General features: G+C 46.8%; 1 protein-coding gene across 7 annotated transcripts in view; it reads right to left on the bottom strand.

Moving 5' to 3' along the window:
- Positions 1–20,844, bottom strand: part of GYG2 (glycogenin 2) — a 46,573-nt gene extending 25,729 nt beyond the window's left edge. For all 7 annotated transcript variants that reach the window (XM_032475527.1, XM_032475528.1, XM_032475531.1 and 4 more), the window contains exons 1-8: positions 20,503–20,844; positions 20,209–20,342; positions 15,467–15,608; positions 10,427–10,601; positions 9,251–9,413; positions 7,680–7,806; positions 6,137–6,359; positions 4,139–4,345 (exon numbers count right to left, since the gene is read on the bottom strand). In XM_032475527.1, coding sequence (XP_032331418.1) covers positions 4,139–4,345; positions 6,137–6,359; positions 7,680–7,806; positions 9,251–9,413; positions 10,427–10,601; positions 15,467–15,608; positions 20,209–20,215 — 1,044 coding nt within the window. In that variant the 5' untranslated portion in view covers positions 20,216–20,342; positions 20,503–20,844. The remainder of the gene's footprint in view (positions 1–4,138; positions 4,346–6,136; positions 6,360–7,679; positions 7,807–9,250; positions 9,414–10,426; positions 10,602–15,466; positions 15,609–20,208; positions 20,343–20,502) is intronic.
- Between the last annotated feature and the right edge of the window lie 757 nt (positions 20,845–21,601).

A 21,601-nucleotide genomic window follows, 5' to 3' on the forward strand; every position in this document is an offset into this window, starting at 1 on the left:
GCAATCAGTGTTCTAGATTTGAAACCTGACAGCCTTTTTTTTTTTTTTTTGAAAGCGCTGGATACATTACTCACTGTCTCGGAGCCCTAAACTCTTTAATAATACATAGCATAGCCATCTGCTGTAATTGACAAGTGGAGCGATTAGCCTGGCGAACAGACAGTGCCAGAAGGTTTGAGTCATCTCGGAAAGATTCGTTTCAAATCGGATTAGGGAACACACCAATTCTGTCACCTTAATTTCTCTCCGCAAAGAACAGATAAATAAATTCTGTGTGGGCTGTCGTGACATGTTATCCTTCCCTGGAAGTGATTTAACTCCGGGTTATCGATTTGATAAGAAATGATAAAATAAGACGACGTTTCCGTTGGTCTTCTGCAGATAAGTTAGACGCTTACAAATTTAACTTAAGCAGGAAAAGAAGTTACGTCGACTCATGCTAATCTATCTGAACAAGACCACAGGTTTATTTAAAAATAATGACCATAAATGACTGAAATACAAACTGAAAAGTATATAATAAATATTCCCCATACTCTTCCTAGCAACAAATAGGGACTTCCTTCTTTACGTGTGCAGAAAGCCAGGAGGGAATTCTGAGACAAGGATTTAATAATACCACGGTGCAAAGCCAGCCTTTCAGAAAGTTGTTGGCAGGCTTGCAAACACACCTGTGTACAATGCGACTTTCACAAACAGCATTTATTTTTGTCCTTAGATGATCAGTGTTTCACCGATTCATACCCTTAACGAGCTGCCGGAAGCTTGGGTCATCTTGAAGAGAGAGACTCTGGGACTGGAAACAATTCATAGGATTCTTGGCTCAAAGGACAGAGGGGGGGGGCTGAAGGGTGCAGAGTAGCTTAAGAATCAAAGTACTTTCAGTCTAGACTGATGAAAACAGAGGACATCGTAAAGGCAGATGACGCAGGGAATGGGTACCCCCCAGACAGATACAGGATGCTCACAGACACAACCTGAGCAGAGACAGTTAGAACAAAAAGAAGACGCACTCCTTAGCATCATGCACTACAACCTCGTGAAAGTTAACTGCTGCTGGAGGTGGTGAAAGCTAAAAATATAAATACAGAAATCTGCTAGAGAACCAAAGAGGGATTTTTTCCACTTTCAGCAATGGGTAAAACTACTTACTTGCCAGTAAATTTCATGCCGAAAAGAACTCAAAAGACTGGACGCCCCCAAAATGCATATATGTATAATATGTGTATAATGCATACATCTAGCATCGTATTTCACCTCCAGGCAACTAAGAGGTTATAGCTGAGGGGAGAGCAGACGTTTTGGCAGTCCTATGAGGCTGAGGAGTCCGTAATTGATGAGGTATCCAGGAGGGACCCGCTAAACACCGCAAGAGACTCCTTTCACCGGGGATTCTACTGAAATGAGAATCAGAAAAAGACCAGCTCTCACGAATACTGAAGCTCAATTTCACTCCAAATTGACCTCTAATAGGGTGTGGGCAAGCCACCTGCCCCCCCCCAAAAAACCCCCACAAGAAATGCTCTCTGGATATGATAATACGATGCAGAGCCTCAAATTATCCCCACAGTGCTTCCATATACGATGTCTTGCAGTCCATCAAAAATTAAGCAGCATGTGGCAAGACAAGACCATATGACTGAAAACCAAGAGGAAACAAAGTCAAAGCACAAAAACAGATCCACGTGAAATGCAGATGTATGATTTCTGTAGACTACAGCTGAATATGAGAAATACTTTAAATAAAGGGACAAGTTGAACATATTCAAGGGAGTACTGAAAACCCCCTCTTAAACGTTTGATGTTTATTTGAACTAAAAATACAGTAACTGAAATAAAGCAGGCAGGATGTAGGTCTAATCTAACAACTGATTAGACGCAGCCGAAGAGAAGATTAGTTAAGTGGAAAACAGGCCCGTAGACTGAAGCACGGGAAGACAGATGGGAGAAGTGTGTCCCAGATAAAGGCACAAGATGAAATTCCTACTGTTGATGTAACTGGAATCACAAACGTTTAGGGGAGGAGGAGGAGGGGGGAGACAGAGAAAGGGCAGAAGGGACACAAATTCAAGAAGAGCTACAAACCCCAAGTAGGTTACATACAAACAATAAAAACCCAGAGTCATTATGAGAAAACCGATAAAAACCATAGCCCAAGAGAAAAAAAATCTTAAAAGCAGCCAGAGCAAGAAGACACATTACTTTCTGACGTATACACGTGAGGCTGGAAGATGAATTCCTGGAGAAATAAAGGAAGTCAGAAGATTTTGAAATATCTTCCTGCTTATCATTGTAAGATAATTGCCTAGTGAGCATTCTATACCCTTGGTGGGAATGTAAATTGGTGCAGCCACTATGGAAAATAATATGGAGGCTCCTTAAAAAACTAAAAATTGAGTTACTATATGATTAAATGATCCCACTTGTGGGTATGTATCTGCCTAAAACTCTAGTTTGAAAGATACATGCACCCCAATGTTCATAGCAGCACTATTTACAATAGCCAAGACATGGAAGCAACCCAAGTGCCCATCAGTAGATGACTGGTTTAGGAAAATGTGGTATATATACACAATGGAATAGTACTCAGCCATAAAAAAGAATGAAATAATGCCATCTGCAACAACATGGATGTACCTGGAGATCGTCATTCTAAGTGAAGTATGCCAGACAGAGAAAGACAAATGTCATATGACATCATTTATATGTGGAATCTAAAAGAAAATGATACAAATGAACTTATTTATAAAACAGAAATAGACTCACAGACATAGAAAACAAACTTGTGGTTACCAAAGGGGAAAGTGGGGGAGGGATAAATTGGGAGTTTGGCATTAACATGTATGCAGAACTATATATAAAATAGATAACCAACAAGGTCCTACTGTGCAGCACAGGGAACTATATTCAATATCCTGTAATAACCTATAATGGATAAGAATCTGAAAATGAATATATACATATATATATAAATATATATATATGTATCTATCTCTTCATCATTGTGTTATACACCCAAAAGTAACACAGTAGTGTAAATCAACTACACGTCAATAAAAAACAGGATTCCATACCCAGTGAAATATGGTCCAAAATGAAGGCAAAATGAAGGCATTTTCAGATACCTGCACTGAGGGAATTTAATAACCCTGAACTGAAATATATAATAAAGAGAGTTCTATGAGAAGAAAAAAATTACTGATAGAAAAATGAAACAAGGGGTGAACATAAGATGAAATGATACCTCTGCCTGGGAAGAATGGCTACAGTATTAAAATGCATGGTAACAACACAAAACATGGGAAGGAGATGAAGGGAGGGAAAGTTCTCTGGGGTTCTTCTGTTGCCAGAAAGTATCAAAAAATCCTCCATTTATCACATTATAACAAGTGAGGAGTGAAAACTGGAATCTCCAGGTAACCATTGAAAAAATAATCCAAGCAATGCAAAATGGATGTGTAAGACAGAGAGTAACTAAAAGTTAATCCAATGGAAGACAAAAAAGGAGAGAGAAAATGATGCTTTTTTTTTAAGGTTTTTAAATTTTTTAATTTCTTTTTTGAGGGGAAAGTTATTAGGTTTGCTTGTTTATTTTTTAATGGAGGGACTGGGGATTGAGCCCAGGACCTTGTGCACGCAAGCAAGGCATGCACTCTACCACTGAGCTGTCCCCAACCCCACCTCGAAAAAGATTCTTAAAACAGATGATAAGATTTAAACATAAATACACCAGTAATTCTACTAACCAAAACAAAGTTTTAAGGCAATAAACTTTAGGTAACATGGTACATCTTTTATTGGGTTTGCTGTGATGTGTAATGTACCAATTCTCTATTATTGTCTTTCTTTTTGGCAGGGGGGTAGGTAATTAGGGTTTATTATTTATTTTTGGAGGAGGTCCTGGGGACTGAACCCAGGACCACGTGCATGCTGAGCAAGTGCTCTACCATTTGAGCTACATCCTCCCTGCTAACTTAGCAATTCTCTAAATAAAGGCAGGAGGTCCTAATGCCACAGCGAACTGAGGACAGGTACCGCCCCTCCATCCTCCTCCCCAGAGGCCCAGGGAGCATCCTCTCTGCTCCATCTCACTAAGCAACCAGTGTCTGACTCTGCGTCTCAAAGTGCAGGTACTTACATCTTCTGAATGGCGTGCTCCAGGTGAAGCACAGCTCTCCTCCACCACCATGGTCCTCTCCAAAGGGTCTTCAGCAGGCCAAGGCTGCCTGGACCCCTCCGGCGAATTTGCACATGGCTCCCGGGCGCCAGGAGTGGAATCTGCACACATCCCGTCAGCAGTGGGTGCCGAATTTGCACACGGGACCCCACCGCCCGTGAGGCAAGTCTGCACAAAAGGGAGATGAACTCAGCAAGTCCTCCTTGCATCTCTTCAAGACTCCGGCCACTCTCGGGGCCGCAGGACCCACCCCACCCTCTGTGGGGCCGGTGGTCTTCAGCCCCGACATCCACATGCATTACACAGAAGCTTAACTAATGGATGCTACATAATCTATAAATATTCAGGGCCAGAGACAAGGGATCCCACACCTGGGGGCCGACAGAGAGAGCCCCAGGGGCCCTGGGACTCCTGGCGATGAGACAAAGATAGCTTTGATAAAACACAAGTGGATAAAGGTGGTGCTGCTCCTGGCGAGAAGGACCACACGGCGCAGGCCCTCCAGACTGCTCTCGAAGTCCGGTTTCTCAGAACCATCTGACTCAAAGCCTTACTTCCTTCCTCTACAACCAATACCTAGCAAGCGGCTTGGCAGAAGAGAGGGGCAACTTGACATCCACGACATGAATCCTTATAAACTCCTGTTCACTCGTGGGCAACGATCAGAAAAAGTTTTAGTCCTGCTCATTGAAAAGTAGCACCCAGCTCCACCAAAGAAAACCCATAGCCAACACTCAAATAGGAATTCTTTTCAAGGGCCCAAGGCATGCATTTGCTGACACCGGACTCCACTGTAGCAATAAATTATACCTAGAAAAAAACCGACCATGAAATAGTTTCCTGGTACCTAATTTTAGAAGGTCCTTTGCTGTGGAAGCAAACTAAATATCCATCGACACATGACTAGATAAAGAAGATGTGGTGTATTTATACAAAGGAATACTACTCAGCCATGAAAAAGAATGAAATAATGACATTTGCAACAAAAGGGATGGACCTGGAGATAGTCATACTAAGTGAGGTTAGTCAGACAGAGAAAGAGAAATATCACTTATATGTGGAGTCTTAAAAAAAAATGAGACAAATGAACTTATTTACAAAACAGAAACAGACTCACAGACACAGAAAATAACTTATGGTTACCAAAGGGGAAAGAAAGGGAGGGATAAATTAGGAGTTTGGGATTTGTATACAGAATAGATACACAAGATCCTACTGTACTGCACAGGGAACTATATTGAACACCTTGTAATAACATAATAGGAAAGAATCTGAAAAAGAAAGTATATTTATTTATTTATAACTGAATCACTATGCTGTACACCAGAAACTAACACAACACTGTAAATCAACTACCCTTCCATTAAAAAAAAATAATAAAAGGTCATTTGCCAGGCTGTTTCATCCTTATTAAATCAACTCGAGAAACTCCACCACGAAGAGCATTTAGGGTTATAGTTTAAAAATATCCGATGGGAAAAAAAATTAAAAATTTAAAAAATTAAAAAATAAAAAAAACAGAAAAATCCAATGGGTGCCAATCAATAATTTTTTGTCTTTCAATCAAAGTTTAAAGACCCTTTTCAGAAACTGCCTCCAATTGCTACTTCACTCGGGGACTCAACGTGGGAAACGACCCCTTGAAAGACAATTTGTAATCAGTCAGCTTCAGCCACTTAAGCTGTGAGTGCCTCTTGCCCTGAGGAAGTCGGCGAATTTAAGTAATTATTTACACATCAGTCCTGTAAATCGAAGCAGCCGTTCTGCTCACGACACATTCACGATTTTGTCGCACACAGACACACACAAAAACTGTGACCTGCCTCTTTGAGCATCCTTCTAGGTGAGACACAGAATATATATCAGAAGGGGCGGAGTCGAGGGAAACACACAATTGTGGAGCCTGGAGAGTTTCCCCTCATCTCAGTTCTTGGGGTTTCAAGGGAACAGTCTCCTTACTGTGTGTCCCGGAGACGCGTGGACTTCCTCGTGCCCGATTCTCTCGTAAAGCGGCAGGATGCTGCGGTGGTAGACCCTCCACCAGAGGTTCAGGAAGGATGTCTGGTGCTGGCTGACCGACCCGGAGCCCTGGTCTAGAACCGAGCCGGTCTGCGGGTTGTACTTGTAGTTCCAAGGCTTCGCGGACCCCAAGAAGTGGACCACCTTCGCGCTAGAGCCAAACCTGAGAAGGAAACATAGAACATTCTGCTTTTTCTCTCGGAAGCGACCTCACCCAGAAATCCTTGGACAACCATCGGCCTCAGCACAGACAGCAGGGACGGAAAGGTTCATCTCGATGGTTGACTGGACAATCTTGTCACTTCGACTTGCCGTAGAACTAATCCATCATTCAATCCATGTTTGTGGTGTTTTATTTTCTCTACACCAAGAAACGTAATAGAAACCCATGGGGCGGTTCCCCGAAACAGGCAGAATAAATTGGGAGTCTTATGAAGACGGGGAGAACCACAGCCCAAATTGTCACATCCTGAAAATGACAGGAACCAAAAAAAAAAAAAAAATTTTTTTTTATTGTGGACAATGCAAGCTGCAAACCAGAAAATAGGTTTCTTGCAAAGGACTGTAAATTACCCCCTCTCAACCTTTTTTTTTGTTCATTATCACCACTCCTACCAACCTTGAAACGTTCCAAGCATTTTTTCCCCTTAACCGCCTTAATTGCTTTCTTGTGCAACTTTAACAGCACTTTCTCACTGTCTGTCTACATTTTATATGTAAATCTGTGCTTTTTAATATTAAAAAGGATTTTCAGTCCCCAAGAACCAGCCTCTTGTCTCCTTGGGGGAGGGCAATATGGCCCCTGTTAAAAGCAGAAACAGACTGCCAGATGCAGTAAACAATCTCATGGTTACCAGGGGAAACGGGGTGGGAAGGGATCAATTTGGGAGTTTGAGATTTGCAAAGGTTAACCACTTTATATAAAAATAGATTTAAAAAAACCCCAAATTTCTTCCATATGGCACAGGGAACTATATTCGGTATCTTGCAATAATCTTTAATTAAAAAAGAATATGAAAACGAATATATGTATGCATATGCATGACTGAGACATGGTGCTGTGCACCAGAGATGGACACATTGAAAATGATTGCAGTTCAATAAAAAAAGTAAAAAAAAAAAAAAAAAATGCATGCTCCACACTTACGGTGTTTCTATAAAGTCCCACTGTCCACTTATGAGACAACAAGAGTGAAATAAGGAAAATGTCTTAGAATTAATTTTTTTAAGTCATTTTGACTCCACAGACTTGAAAGGGTGGCAAGGAACCCCCCAAAGGTGTTCCCTGGGCAACACTTTGGGAACCACTCTCCTTAAGCCCAGCTGCCTTGACTACCTATCATGTAAAATGATTTAAAAAAAAAAAAAAGCAAGCAGAGAGATGACCTGATTATTTTTTTCCTTCAAAAAGCCAAAAGGTGATACAGATTCTGAAAGAGAACTGCTGTCCGGAGGAGGCAGGCGTAGAAGGCATAAAACTTACTGTTTGAACGCAGGGCTGTAGGTGTACGCCGTGTTGCTACTCAAGTTATAGATGAACGGCAGGTGCTTATGGATATCAGCCGTGGACCAGCTACTGAAGAAGCTGTTCAACAAGCCTTGGTCTGCCCCTAAAGAATTAACACACAGCCAAAGAAGTTAATAAAGAATGGTGCAGTGGTAACACACAGCCAAAGAAGTTAATAAAGAATGGTGCAGAGCACCAAGAGAACACAAGGGTGTAACGGACACACTGGTATCCCAGCTTTTCCCACCATTTTTGCCAACTTTGTTACCTCCCCATCCTTACCTAAAAGCCATTTTTCTTTTTTTCCTATCAATTGATTATTTTTATTGTTTAATTGAAGTCTAGTTGCTGTACAATATTTCATAAGTCACAGGTGGATCACATAGTGATTCAGAGTCTGTCAAGGTTACACTCCATTTATAGTTATTATAAAACGTTGGTTATATTCCCCACGTTGTACAATGTATCCTTGCAGCTTACTTTATACCTAAAAGTCTGTGCCTCTGACTCCCCTCCCCCATCCTGCCTCTCCCCCTTCTTTCTCCCCCCCTGGTCACCACTAGTTTGTTCTCTGTGTCTGTGAGTCTGCTTCTGCTTTGTTATATTCACTCGTTTGTTGTATTTTTTTAGGTTTCACATATAAGTGACATCGTATAGTATTTGTCTTTCTCTGACTTACGTCACTTAGCTTACTGCCCTCCGGGTGCATCCCTGTTGTTACCAATGGGAAAATTTCATTCTTTTCTATGGCTGAGTAATATTCCATTGTGTACATACACCACATCTTCTCCATCCAGTCATCTCTCGATAGACACTTAGGTCGCCTCCATGTCTTGGCTATTGTAAATACTGCTGCTATGAACACTGCGGTGCATGTATCTTTATGAATTAATGGTTTGGGTTTTTTCAGAGCTATCCCCAGGAGTGGGACTGCTGGGTCACACGGTAGTCCCATTTTTAGTTTTTGGAGAAACCTCCATACTGTTTTCCACTGGTGGCTGCACCAATTTACATTCCACTTTTTCGACAGTCTAGCATCTCCTTCCACATTACAAAAATGCTAACGTGTTTCCCATCTACTAACTGCCCAGTAAAGCAACTATCTGGTTTCCCACTGGCTCCCAGTTAATTCTCCCCTTCACTCTATATCGGGTTGGCCAACGCTGGCTTGCACCATTTTTTGTACATAAAGTTTTATGCAAACACCGCCACATTCACTGAAGTCCTGTCAAGTCCCATCCTGACTTCCTCTACAAACACAGGGATGAACGTTGGCCACCGAGATCGTATGGCCCACGATGCTGAAAACATTAAGTCTCTGGCTCTTTCGAGAAAGGCTGTCTACCCCATTCCATGTGACCCGGCCTGCAGCGCCCCTACCTTGTACTCACTAACTTCTTTGTTTCTTCCTATCTCCCTGCCCGAACTTACTCTTTGATCCTCATCTTCCACTGACTCCCAGCTGCCGTTCGCCGATAACGGGGTGGTGGCGCCGAGTGTACGGCGGGGCAGGGGGACGGGCCCCATCCCCCTCCGCCCTCACCTACCGTCGAAGCTGCCGTGGTCGGCGGCGTGCTGCAGCAACAGGCCGTGCGTCTCCAGAGAAGGTCGGAAGACAAACACCCCGCTGTTGAAGCAGTCCGGCCAGCCGGGGTCGGGGGCCGCAGAGAGCTCCGTCCTGGCGAACAGCTCGTCCACGTTGGACAGCACCTGGGGAAGCGGGGCGTGGGGGCCCTTCCCTTAGCCGCCGGGACACGGGTGAGAAATGCGACAGCGACTTCAGGCCGGGACGGCGTGTTCAGTGATGGGAAACTTGCGCCTTTTTTTTTTTTTAAGTGGCTCTCTTATTTTTAGGGTTATGCCCAAAAGAGAAGAGCTTGCCATGTAAGAACACTCTCTAGCTGATTTCAAGGGACAGAAGGAACACCGTCTGTTTGTTAACTGAAGTGCCGTCAGTTAGAATGTGTCAGCTCCCGGTGCTTGGCACAATGTCCCAGCCCTGCATATATATACTTACATTCGTTTTCATAGTCTTTTTCATATCTCAAGGTTCTTAAGACCCTCCGTGGACCTCTCTTAATCATATATTCTCTTTCGTCTAGCACACGTGACCCACGAGGCTTGGGAAAGCCACCAATGTGGAGGTTTGCAAGGAAATATAATGTAATCAATTGCCTTGCAGAGCCTGCCTGCAACACCTATTGGCTTGCTAAATTGTGCTCTGTCTGGGGGAAAAAAAAACTGACTCTGATGGTTCTCTCATTCTTATTTCTTACAGAGCTGCTTTCTGCGCAACCAAGACAACCCACACTCCAACCTCACTGCACTTTTCGACTTTCCAACAGCTGTTTCTGGAAGTATCCATCCTGGGCTCGCACACCAGTAGGCACCGCTACCCCAAGTGACAAGAGCTTAAGAAGCCAGGTGCACCAGCCCCATCAGGAGTATAGAATTCACAATCAAGGCAGAATATTATTTTCCCTAGTTATTTGATTTTGTGAGGATGAAATGATGTAGTTATAAAACCCATCGTAGGGAAGGAACGTACCTTCAAGTGTCTCAAATGTCCTCGGCAGGGTCGAGCGCAGGGCTAAGGAGGTGGGTTCTACCTGGTGTTGACGGACTGAACATGGATGTTGGTGCGAGGGAGGGACGTGACCTGATGGGCTCCACCAGCAGCCCACTTAAGGATGGAGAGGGTCCTCACCCTCCCCTAGACTCACCAGGGTGTCTGCGTCCAGGAAGACACACTTGCTGTAATGGGTGAGCGTCCAGCAGTGAAGCTTGGTGAGGGTGACTCCGAGCTCAGGTCTCTTCAGGAAGGCCAGGTGGATGTAGTCTGCACTGTCTGTGAGGTCCACCTCAATGACCTCATCAAACAGCCTGGAGAGGATGACCCTGGAAAAGAGACGCCAAATCCTAGGAGAACAGAAGACCACTGAACACAAGACACGCTGTCCTGTGCTGGGCACTCGCATGAAACATGGTTCCAAACCACTCATATTCAGGGGTTTTTCCCCATGGGTGTCTCAGAGCTGTGCCCACATTCCAATCGTGCTTAAAACTTAGGCAAACGTGAAAACAAGACATATGAAACAGTCCTGAGATAGACTGATTCGGGTCATCTCCTAGGAAAGTACTTCCTCTTTCCAAACTGCATGGGCAGGGAGGAGTGAATGCTGAGCAGGCAGAAACCAACAGACGTCCACTACAATCTCCATTGATTTTTGCTTTACAGATTCAAAACCTACATTGTTCGTTGCATATGAGTTTGAGACTCAAATTTTCAGAGACCTGTACCTTTCATCAAAATGAACTTTGCCTCTGTTCCACTTAATTTTTTTTTTTGCTCAAATTGTACTTCATTATAGCCTGGAATATCTTGTGATGATAGAAAATTAAGAAAGTGCTAGAAAAAAGGATAGGGCCATGTCAAAAAGATACAGGAAGCCAATCAGGAGGAGCTCCCAGCAGCCAACACTGAAGCACTTTGGGCAAGAAAACAAATAAGAAACTCAAAGTATAAAATGAATATTTGTGAATCCATACTGATATCACAATTGAGTAAATCAGTAAATGGCGGAAAGGGGCAGCTCTTCCTCACAGAACAATTCCAAGTGATAAATATAGAAGGAATGCGCAAAACAGAAAAATCACCATTAGACAAACATCACTAGACTCGCTAATGGGCCCTAAAATCAATGGGTAAAGGTTTTGAGGAGAAAGACCATGTTTTCATGGTCTAAAAGTACCTCCCCCAAGATACTTATCAATCACAAAGAGAAAAATAACAATTTTACAGGGGAGATACGACTAAGGTTTTATGACCAATAGCTAGACACAGCGACATCACACACTCTGAAATATGATGCACTGAAAAAAGTACTTTACTTCTGAGGATTTTTTTTTTTTAGCCAAAAATGTATAACCTTAATCTGACCATGAGAAAACACTGGAAAAACGCAAGCCAAAAGGCCCTCTATGAAACCGTTGACAACTACTCTTCAGAAATGTCAAAGTCATATTACTCAGCCATTAAAAAAGAACTAAAAGGAGACTTAGAGTATGACCCAGCAATCCCACTCCTGGGATTATATCTGGAGAAAACTCTAATTTGAAAAGATACATGCACCCCACTGTTCATACCAGCATTATTTAGAATAGCCAAGACATGGAAACAACCTAAATATTCATCAACAAATGACTGGAGAAAGAAGATGTGGTGTATATATACAATGGAATACTACTCAGCCATGAAAAAAGAATGAAATAATGCCATTTGCAGCATGGTTGGACCTAGAGATGATCATACCAAGTGAAGTAAGTCAGACAGAGAAAGACAAATATCACATGATATCACCTAAATGTGGAATGTAAAAAGTAACACAAATGAACTTATTTACAAAACACAAACAGACTCAGACACAGAAAACATATTTATGGTTACCAGAGGGGAAAAGGGGGAGGGATAAATTAGGAGTTTAGGATTTGCAGATACACACTACTGTACATAAAACAGATAAACAACAAGGACCTACAGTACAGCACAGGGAACTCTATTCAAAATTCTGTCATAACCTAATGGAAATAACCTTTTCCTATAATGCAAAAGAATCTTAAAAAAAAACTATATATAACCAAATCATTTGCTGTACACCTGAAACCAACACAATATTGTAAATCAACTCTACTTCAATTAAAAAATAAATCAATAAAAATATATTTTAAAAAATTTAAGTTGCATCCAAATGAGTACTTTTTAAGTTTAATTTTGTATATTTGTGTTCTCTCTGATTGAAGGTTTATTTTTAAGTAATCCAACAACTGGATTTTTTTCTTGTTCCTAATTATTATTTTTTGTTTTTTCCTTTATGAATTTCTTCCTCCTGCTTGTCTTGCATATACTGTTTTTTGTTCTAAATGTTTGAACTGGATAATTTCTTCACTGATTTTCATTATTCTCTCTCGGATCACTCCAGCTGTCCCCTTTGGTTTGTACAGGTAGTATTCACAGCAAAATTGTTTTTAAAATAGCATATAATTCCAAGCTTTCACTGGCTCACTTATCAAGTTATTTAGGAGAGAATTTCTGGTTTAAAGTGTCCCATGGAACACTCTTTCTGTTTTGTTTTTTTTGGTTAAATTTCACTATTAACATCTAGGTTTACTTATACTACATTCAAAGAATTTAACACTCAATACTTGCTCCAGGTAACATATTAAAACCCTCCTTGTACCATTAATGCAAAGTCAATTTTTTAAGCGGTCTGTGGTGGATGAGAGAAAAGCATATTGTTTGCGTAATGCGTAGCATTTAAGAGTTACTTTATGCATTATTCATCAGATGAATTCACTTGCATATTTGCTTTATCTGTGAATTACAGAGTAGGAGGACTGTATAAAAAGAATTTCCCAACAGCATTCTTTCCATCTTCAGGTGTATCCAACAGGTCTAGTTTATATGCTTTATCTAATGATCATTTGGTCCACAGTCATGACCAGTATATCCGAAATGTGAACTATACAGTGACCTAGCACCCTTTGCCTGAATTCTGATACTCGGAAAACACGGCCTCTGCTTTTTGCTTTCCTTTGGGAGTTACCCAATACCTCGCTGTCCATCCTTTATGAAATAAATACTACTGGGTAATACAGATTCTTTTAAATGTGCATAGTTTCATAGACACATTTGCAACCATTATTTGCCACTAATATGAGGCTTTTGCTTGCTGCAGTGTGGAGCGACCCAGTGCCAGTGGGGTGTCCCACTCAGCCTGCGCTTCAGTCCCTCCACGCCAGGGTCTCCCCTCTCGCTCCTCAGACCCTCACACCCACGGACCTAAGGAGGACTCACAGTCTCTCACCACGGGTAGTAGGTGCAATGCTGAGGGACAGGGACTCTAGCAAGCCGGGGTCCTGGCCAGGCCACTCCTGCCCCAGGGATCTCGGGAAAGGGAGGAAGGAGTCAGCAGGACCCCCCCAATCCATGAGGGGTCGCAAGCTTTCACTGAGTATGTGTGAGAAGCTCAGGGTCCCACCACAGTACCTGCCATCAGCCTGTCCCAGAGACTGAGGTCTCGGGACCCAGACAATGTGGTCAGCAGGATACCTCTGTTCTTTTTTGTTTTAATTGAAGTAGATTTGATTTACAATGTTGTGTTCATTTCTGGTGTAGAGCATAGTGATTCCGCCATACACATAAATATGCATTCTTTTTCATTATAGACTGTTACAGAGACAGACTCAAGAGACAAAGAAAACAAACTTATGGTGACCAAAAGGGAAAGGGGGGGGAGGGATAAACTGAGAGTTTATATATATATAGTTTATATATATAATTTTCCATTATAGGTTATTACAAGGTATTGACTGGCTCCCTGTGCTCGACAGTAGGACCTTGTTGTGTATCTATCTTATATACAGTAGTTTGTATCTGCTAATCCCAAACTCCTAATTTACCCCTCTCCTCCACTTTCCCCTTTGGTCATGGTAAGATTCTTTTCTATGTCAATGAGTCTGTCTCTCTTTTGTAAGTAAATTCATTTGTATTAGTTTTCTTAGATTCCACATATAAGTGACATCGTATATTTGTCTTTCTCTTCCTGGCTTACTTCACTTAGAATGATCATCTCCAGGTCCACCTATGTTGCTGCAAATGGCATTATTTTATTCTTTTTCATGCCTGAGTAGTATTCCATTGTATAAATACACCACATCTTCTATAAATACACCACATCTTCTTTATCCAGTCATCTGCTGATGGACACTTAGGGTGCTTCCCTGTCTTGGCTATTGTGTGTAGTGCTGCTATGAACACTGGGGTGCACATGTCTTTTCAAATTAGTTTCCTCCAGGTATACACCCAGGAGTGGGATTGCTGGATCATACAGTAAGTCTCTTTTTAGTTTTTTAAGAAATCTCCATACTGTCCTCTATAGTGGCTGCACCATACTACAGTCCCACCAACAAGGACACCTCTGTTCTTGATGCTCATCTGTCTCCTGTCACCTGGTCAGCCCCTCGTCTCACCTGGGTGATGGAACTCCTCTCCCTGGCTGATTCCCTACATCCAGCCTATCTTTTTTGGGAGGGAGGGGTAATGAGGTTTATTTATTAATTATTCTTATTTTTTGTTTTTGTTGTTTTTAATGGAGGGACTGGGGATTGAACCCAGGACCTCATGCATGCTAAGCACGCTCTCTACCACTGAGCTATACCCTCCCCTCCCAGCCTTTGTTTTTTATGCCATCAAGAGAAACAAAGCCGTCTGTGTGCACTCAGATGTGCATTCCACAGAGCAGCAGGACAGCCATGCACCGCCGCCCACAATAACCTCCTCACACCTTTATGGGAACACATGGGACAGAGGACACACACTGCAGAGGAAACAGAAACCCAGTCTACCCATGGGAAGAGGTCACAGAGACCCATGTGAAGTTCTATGACCTGCAGGCTTCCATCTTTCACTTCCAGGACAGCTGCTTCTCAAAGTTCCCCACCCCCCAAAAAACAACTGACGTTTGAATTTTCGTAGCTGAGGGAAGGAACAGTCACCACATCCCGTACTGACTGTCTGCAAGGATTCTGGAAGTCGACCACGCACCGTGGCAGACCCACCCCGCTCCTGTAAGCACAATGATCAGGGGGTACTTTGCATGCTGGCCGGCCCGGGGTCCACCCCAAGGACAATTCCTGGAAGCTCCTGCAGTGCAAGGGACCTGCTTCTCCAGGAGAAGGATCAGGGGGCCGAGCCCGCGTCTCACCTGAGCAGCCTGGATACCTGAGGCGTGATCAGCACCACCAGCTTCCGGGTCGTCCTGTGGTTCCGCAGGGACTGCCCCAGCACCAGGGCCCCCTGGCAGTACATGTCATTGGTGGCCAGCGTGACAAACGCTTGGTCAGACACTGCGGGCGTGGATTAAACACACAAAAACAAACAAACAAATAAATGAATATGGCGCTATGTTCCCGATGGGGCTTCTGGGATGGCGCGGCAGACCGTCCCCTCTGTCAAGCTGCGTAACTCACACCGAGGACCTGTCCGGTGTTCTACAGACATGCATCACGGACACCCTTTCATTTCAAAACAAAACAGGAAGCCACACCACACACAGGGCAAGTGAGAGGAAACCGGAGCCAAGAAAAGCAGAGCACGTTAAAATTTCCCGGTGCGGATTAGCAGGTGCGCAGTACCACGTGTAAAACAGATAAACGCCGGGAGCTACGTTCAGTATCTCGGAATAACGCATAACAGAAAAGAATTTTAAAAATATAGATACAGACATGTGTATGTGTAACGGAACCACTTCGCTGTACACCTGAAACTAACACGACACTGTAAATCAACTCAACGTCAATTAAAAAAAAAAAATTCCTGCTTAGCCTGCATGAGGTCCTGGGTTCCATCCCCGGCACCGCCATTAACAACAAACAAATAAACATAATTAACTCCCTCGAAGAAATAAAAATAAATGGGATGATAAAACATAAATAAATAAAAAGAGGGGGGGGAAAAGCCTTGAAATGTGTCCAACCTTTTCATTCTTTAGGATGTCTGTAGTGTACAGAAACGTCTGGTTCCAAAGAGCGGGAGTTTTTTCTTTACTACTTTGATTTTTTTTAAACGATCACACCGGATTTATCTGTCATGACAGTTTGTCTTGTAACCTAACTGCTTCTATGTTATCCGTGGTGAGTGGATGCTCTTTATTTATTTTTTTTATTTTATTTGAAGTATAGTTGAGTGACAATTCCCAGCATCCACTGACTTTCACAGGGACTTTTAAACAGTTTGATTCTGGCGCCTCCAAGAGCTGGTCGCCACGGTAAAAGTCAACACGATCAAGAAATCCCGCCTGGTCCTGGCTCCCGTGCTGTCTCAAGAAATTAAAATTCGCAGGGTGTCACCCAGGGCCAGGACACACAGACCTCAGTTCTCAAAGGCCAGAGTGTCCTCCCCTCTGGGCCACTGTGCCCTGCCCGGGAGACGTGCTCAGACTGAGGCCAAGAGACACGGTCGCCAAACGGAACAGGAGGAGCAGAAGCTTCCCGGAACCTGCTTTCCTGGCGCTGACGTCTTACCCTTCACAGCCCACTGGGCTGAGCTGCCGAGTGCGCCTGCCACAACGGGCTCCTGTCCACACGTTGCTGGGTTTCTTCTCGGGTGAAGAAGGGACGAAGAGTTGTTGGCATTTCAACCTTGAGTTCAGTATTACAAAGCCACCTTCAGAACTCAAGTCTGCAGCCCAAAAGATGCCTATTTGTCTGTTTGTCTATCTACCTACCTATCTATGCATCTATCTATCCATCTGTTTATCTATCTATTCATCCATCTTATCTATCCATCCATCCATCTAATCTATCCCATTTATCTATTCATCATCCATCCAACCAGTCTATCAATCTATCAATTTATCTACCCATCTAATCTATCCATCCATCCATCTAATCTATCCATCCATCCATCCATCTAATCAATCTATCTATCAATCTATCTACTTACCCACCTATCATCTGCCTATCTCTCTATCAATCAACTATCATCTCTCATCTACCCAGTTTTTATGTTTTTTAAATAACAGGCTTATAATGACATAATGTTCAGTCTCCAGGGACATGGAAATTATTGCTGCAAATTGGGAGAACACAATAATCTGACAGAAAATGCAAGGACTTAATTAGTTCTGTCACAAGGAGTTTGAGGTGCGGGGGGACATCCAGGTGGAGATATCCAAGAAAGAGGTCTGGATGGGAGCTAAGACCGGGGTCCTCTGGAGAGCTCCCAGTGACAAGAGACACGCAGGACCAAGACGGACTACCCACTGACCGCTGGCCATCCCGAGAAGAGGAGGGTGCACTGAGTCGGCCCGAAGCAAGGGACGGGGTGCTATCTAGTCGAAATGGTAAAGTCATCAAAACCCAGTAACTGCATACACTGGCTTTGTAGCTCTCCATAAGGAAATAAACGTAACTGCTCTAATCAGATGCCAAAATGCATCTGTTGAAGCCTAACCCCCAGGACCTCAATGTGACTGCGTCTGGAGATGGGGTCTTTAAAGAGGTAAGTTAAAATGAGGTCACTAGGTGGACCCTAACTGAACAGGATGCGTGTCCTTACAGGAGAGGATCAGGACCCAGACACACGCAGAGGGACGCCCACGGGAGGACCCAGGGAGGAGACGGCCGTCCACACACCAAGGGGAGAGGGGGCGCAGGAGACCCCCGCCCTGCTCACACCCTGACCTCAGATCCCAGCCTCCAGGACCAGGAGACATGAATGTGTGCTGCGCAAGCCGCCCAGCTGCGAGGTTTGTCCGGGCAGCCTGGTAGCTAACGCAGTGACTGGGAGCGCAGACGAGGGAGACAGAAGCAGTCCCGCCGTGCTCACTCAGGGCAAGGAGGCGTGGCGATCACCCAGAGATCCCTGGAGGCTTGGCTCTGTGTGGAGCAGCCCTGGTCACGCCGAGAAACCACCTTTCCCCATGCCTGGCAGTCACACCACTGAACTGTCTATACAGGTCAAACCGAAGCCACTTGGACTGGATCTCCTCAAAGAGAACTCCCAACAGAGCTAGGGAAAGAGTTCACTCACTGGGGAGTTACACAACCAGACACCAGAACAATGACATGTCCAACCATCTCGTGCTTCTGGCCCATTTCCCGTGGCCACATCGGCTGTTTCGGCACGAGAAACGGCAACGTCTAAGGCAGAGGGAAGCGCAGAGGTCCTAAGGGCGGGCAGAGGGAAGCACCACGGCCTGTGGACTGAGGCCCAGCCTCCGGGAGGTCCCTTGGGGACTCCGATGGCTGAGGCGTGGGAGGGAGGGAGGGAGGGTGGACCACAATGGGACAGGCAATTGTCCAGAGCTTCTGATTGCTGCGGAGGAGAGACTGGGCTGAGTCTACGCAGTGGGTTTTGTGCAACCACTGGACTTCCCTTTTGCTTCAGATGGATTACAAGTCATATTAACCTCACAAGGTCTCCTCCGTCTCCAGTAACCGCAAGACTCAACCTCATGCCGCCGAAGGCTGGTCCCCAGGGGCCCATGCGGGACGTTGCAACATCACAATGCATAACCTCTCCCTCGCCAGTGCAAAGACCGGCCAGTGGATTTTTAATGCCAAAACTTCACGGATAGGTCTTCAAATCCCACATAACCTTACCGCTGAGAAACACTCAACAATCCAGTTTGGCATCAAAGAACAGCCACCATGATCCAAGTCTCCCACCTTTAAACGCTGAGTTTGCACTCAACACCGGCGCCGGGGAGGGGACATTTGGCACGGGTGTGGAGCGGCGAAACTCCAACCCCCAGTTGAAAAAAAAATTTTTTTTTTCGCAAAACCAAGTTCATCCTGAAGTCTGACGTGGCAGACATTTTTATGACGGATCTGGAAGAAATGTTCCTTTCTGTTCCTCTCGTGTCCTCTCTGTGCCACCCAGTCTTCCAACCTCCACACCCCAAAAATAAATAAAAGAAAATGAAATAACATTGGTGGCTTCCTCCGCTCCCCCTCCTCTTTTACTCAAAGGTGCTGTTTGTTTCCTGCAGAGTGTTGAAAGCCCAGATGGGCTGTTCCAGCGCACCACAGGGCTGATGGCAACATGTCCTGATGTCCCTCGCTGAATGCCACCGTTATACCAGCCCTGGTGGGTTTGCGGGGAACGTGGTTTTCCACTCTGGAGAGCTCCGAACCCCTCCCTGGGACAGAGGGACCTTTCAGCTCCCCCTCGGAACAGAATCTTAAGCATACGACAGGTAATCGACCCCCTCTGCCCAACAATGTTCCTCTCTATGGCAGAGAGCAGGGAAAAACAGCATGGAAGCTGCTCGGTGATGTACCAATGGTTCCTCTTAATAAAAAGTAACCCATTTTTTTTTTAATGGTAAAAACAGGACCAGCACCTTTCCCATGGGTGGTGGCTCCATTTCACCATCACATCCCTTAGCCTCAGAAGTCAACTGTCCAAATCTGACATCCTCAAAACCCAAGGGCAAGGGAGACAGGACTGAATTTCAGCCCTTGGGGGCCAAGGACTTGCGGAAGTCCCAGCCACCTGGCCAACTGCCCTGCTGGGGGATTAACCCTGGGGCTTCACTGGAATAACAAATTACACCTGGGGTCTGACCTCTGGAGGACGAAAGGATGTGACTTCCCAGAGTTTTAGGGGCAGGAACTTCCTGTGGGTCCCTGTGTCAGTGAGACGCACACAGCTCAACGACTGCCAAGGGCTACTTTTCACAGAAGGAAAATCACCAAACCTCAGCGCCCTTGGCCTCACTAAATACCGCTCCCTCCCCAGCTGTCCACATTTCCCACATTTCCAACCACACGTGGGGACACCAGCCTCTGCTGCCCCAGGCGGGGATACTGGGGAGACACACACTGGGAGAGGAAGGGTCTGGGGCCATCTTGTGCGGACAAGGGTTCCGCCAGCGCACACCAGCCTCCCTGGTGCCAGCAGGAACAGGGAGGCAGAACACAGGAGTATTCACGGACTCACCCGGCATGGTCTGAGGCCCAAGGCTCAGTAGGCACCGAGGGGCCGAGTGCGCCGGGGCGCGGCGGGAGGACTCTCCGGCCTGGAGCCAGGCCCAGCAGAGGCGCTGTGTCCGGGGGACCCGCGTAGTTCCAGGCCTGCGGGAGACAGCGCGGCATTCCAGAGCCCCGCGGCTGCAGCCCGCGCCCCGCCCCGCCCTACACCCCCACCGCGCTCAACCCCGGCCCTCCTCCTTCCCCCCGCGCGCGGGCAGCCTCTGTCCTCCGACCCGGCTCCCCGCGCGACCTGCTCCCCTACCTGGAATCACCTGAGACCCCGCTGCGCCCCAGTTGCCCCTCACCACACGTTCCCGCGCCCCGGGGCAGCCCTGGCCGCCCGAGTGTCCCCCGAGGCCGCAGCGCCCCCCGCCCCAACTCCCGACTCGCTCCGGAGTCTTTTGTGGCCTCGCTGCGTCCGGCCCCTCCTCTGCGCCCTGGGCAGCCTCCGCCCCCTCTGGCCCAGGGGCGCCCCCCACCCCCGGTGACTCCTTTCACGCCTTGGCCACCACTGCGCCCCGCATGTCGCCCTTCTTCCGCGCTCCAGCAGCCTGTGCGCCGGGCGCCCGCCGCCGGGCTCCAGACTCTCCCCAAGCGGCCTCCACGCCCCCCCGCAGCCCTGCGCCCCCCGCACCTTCTCTGCGCCCCGGCAGCTTCCCGGCCCCCCGCCTTCCGCACCCCCGCGCCCCGCCCTCCGTCTGGGCTCGGGCGGCCAGGCCCCCGGCCTCCGGCCCCGCCTGGGCCTCCCCCACGCCCCCCGCGCCCTGCGCCCCCGCAGCTCCCGCGCTTCGGCAGCCGCGGCCCCTTCCCGACCCCCTCTCCGGGGCCCGGTGGAAAGCGCCCCCTCCGCGGCCCCCCGCACCTCGGCGCCCCCGGCACCTCCGGCGGAAGCCGGCGCCCCCTCCGCGGCCCCCGCACCTCCGGGCGCCGGCAGCCTCTGGCCCGGGCCTGCGCCGGGAGGCCGGCGGCCCGCGGCGCGCGATTGGCCGCCGTCCAGAAGCCCGGCCCCGCCCCCGCCCCGCCGCCCCGCCTCCCCGGGCGCGGGTCCCCGCGGCCGCCTGACCGCCACCCCCACCCCCCCGCAACGCCCCGGGCGCCGCGGCCCCCGCCCCGCCGCATCCAGGCGTCCGAGCCTCTCCGCGTGGCCAGTTCACCTTTAACCGCCGGCCCCAGAGTAAATGTTTGCGGCGGCCTCTCGGGCCGGACCCCGGGGCAGCGCACCGCCCGGACAGAGGCCGCGCTGGAGACGCCGGGGCGGGACGGCGCCGAGCGTGGTCTCCCCGGAGGCAGGCGAGCCGAGGCGGGGGCGAGGCCGGCGCGGGGGCCGGAGGGGGGAACTGGAGCTAAACCTCGGGTGCGGC

This window comes from Camelus ferus, chromosome X, assembly GCF_009834535.1.
Source record: "Camelus ferus isolate YT-003-E chromosome X, BCGSAC_Cfer_1.0, whole genome shotgun sequence".
Lineage (NCBI taxonomy): Eukaryota > Metazoa > Chordata > Mammalia > Artiodactyla > Camelidae > Camelus > Camelus ferus.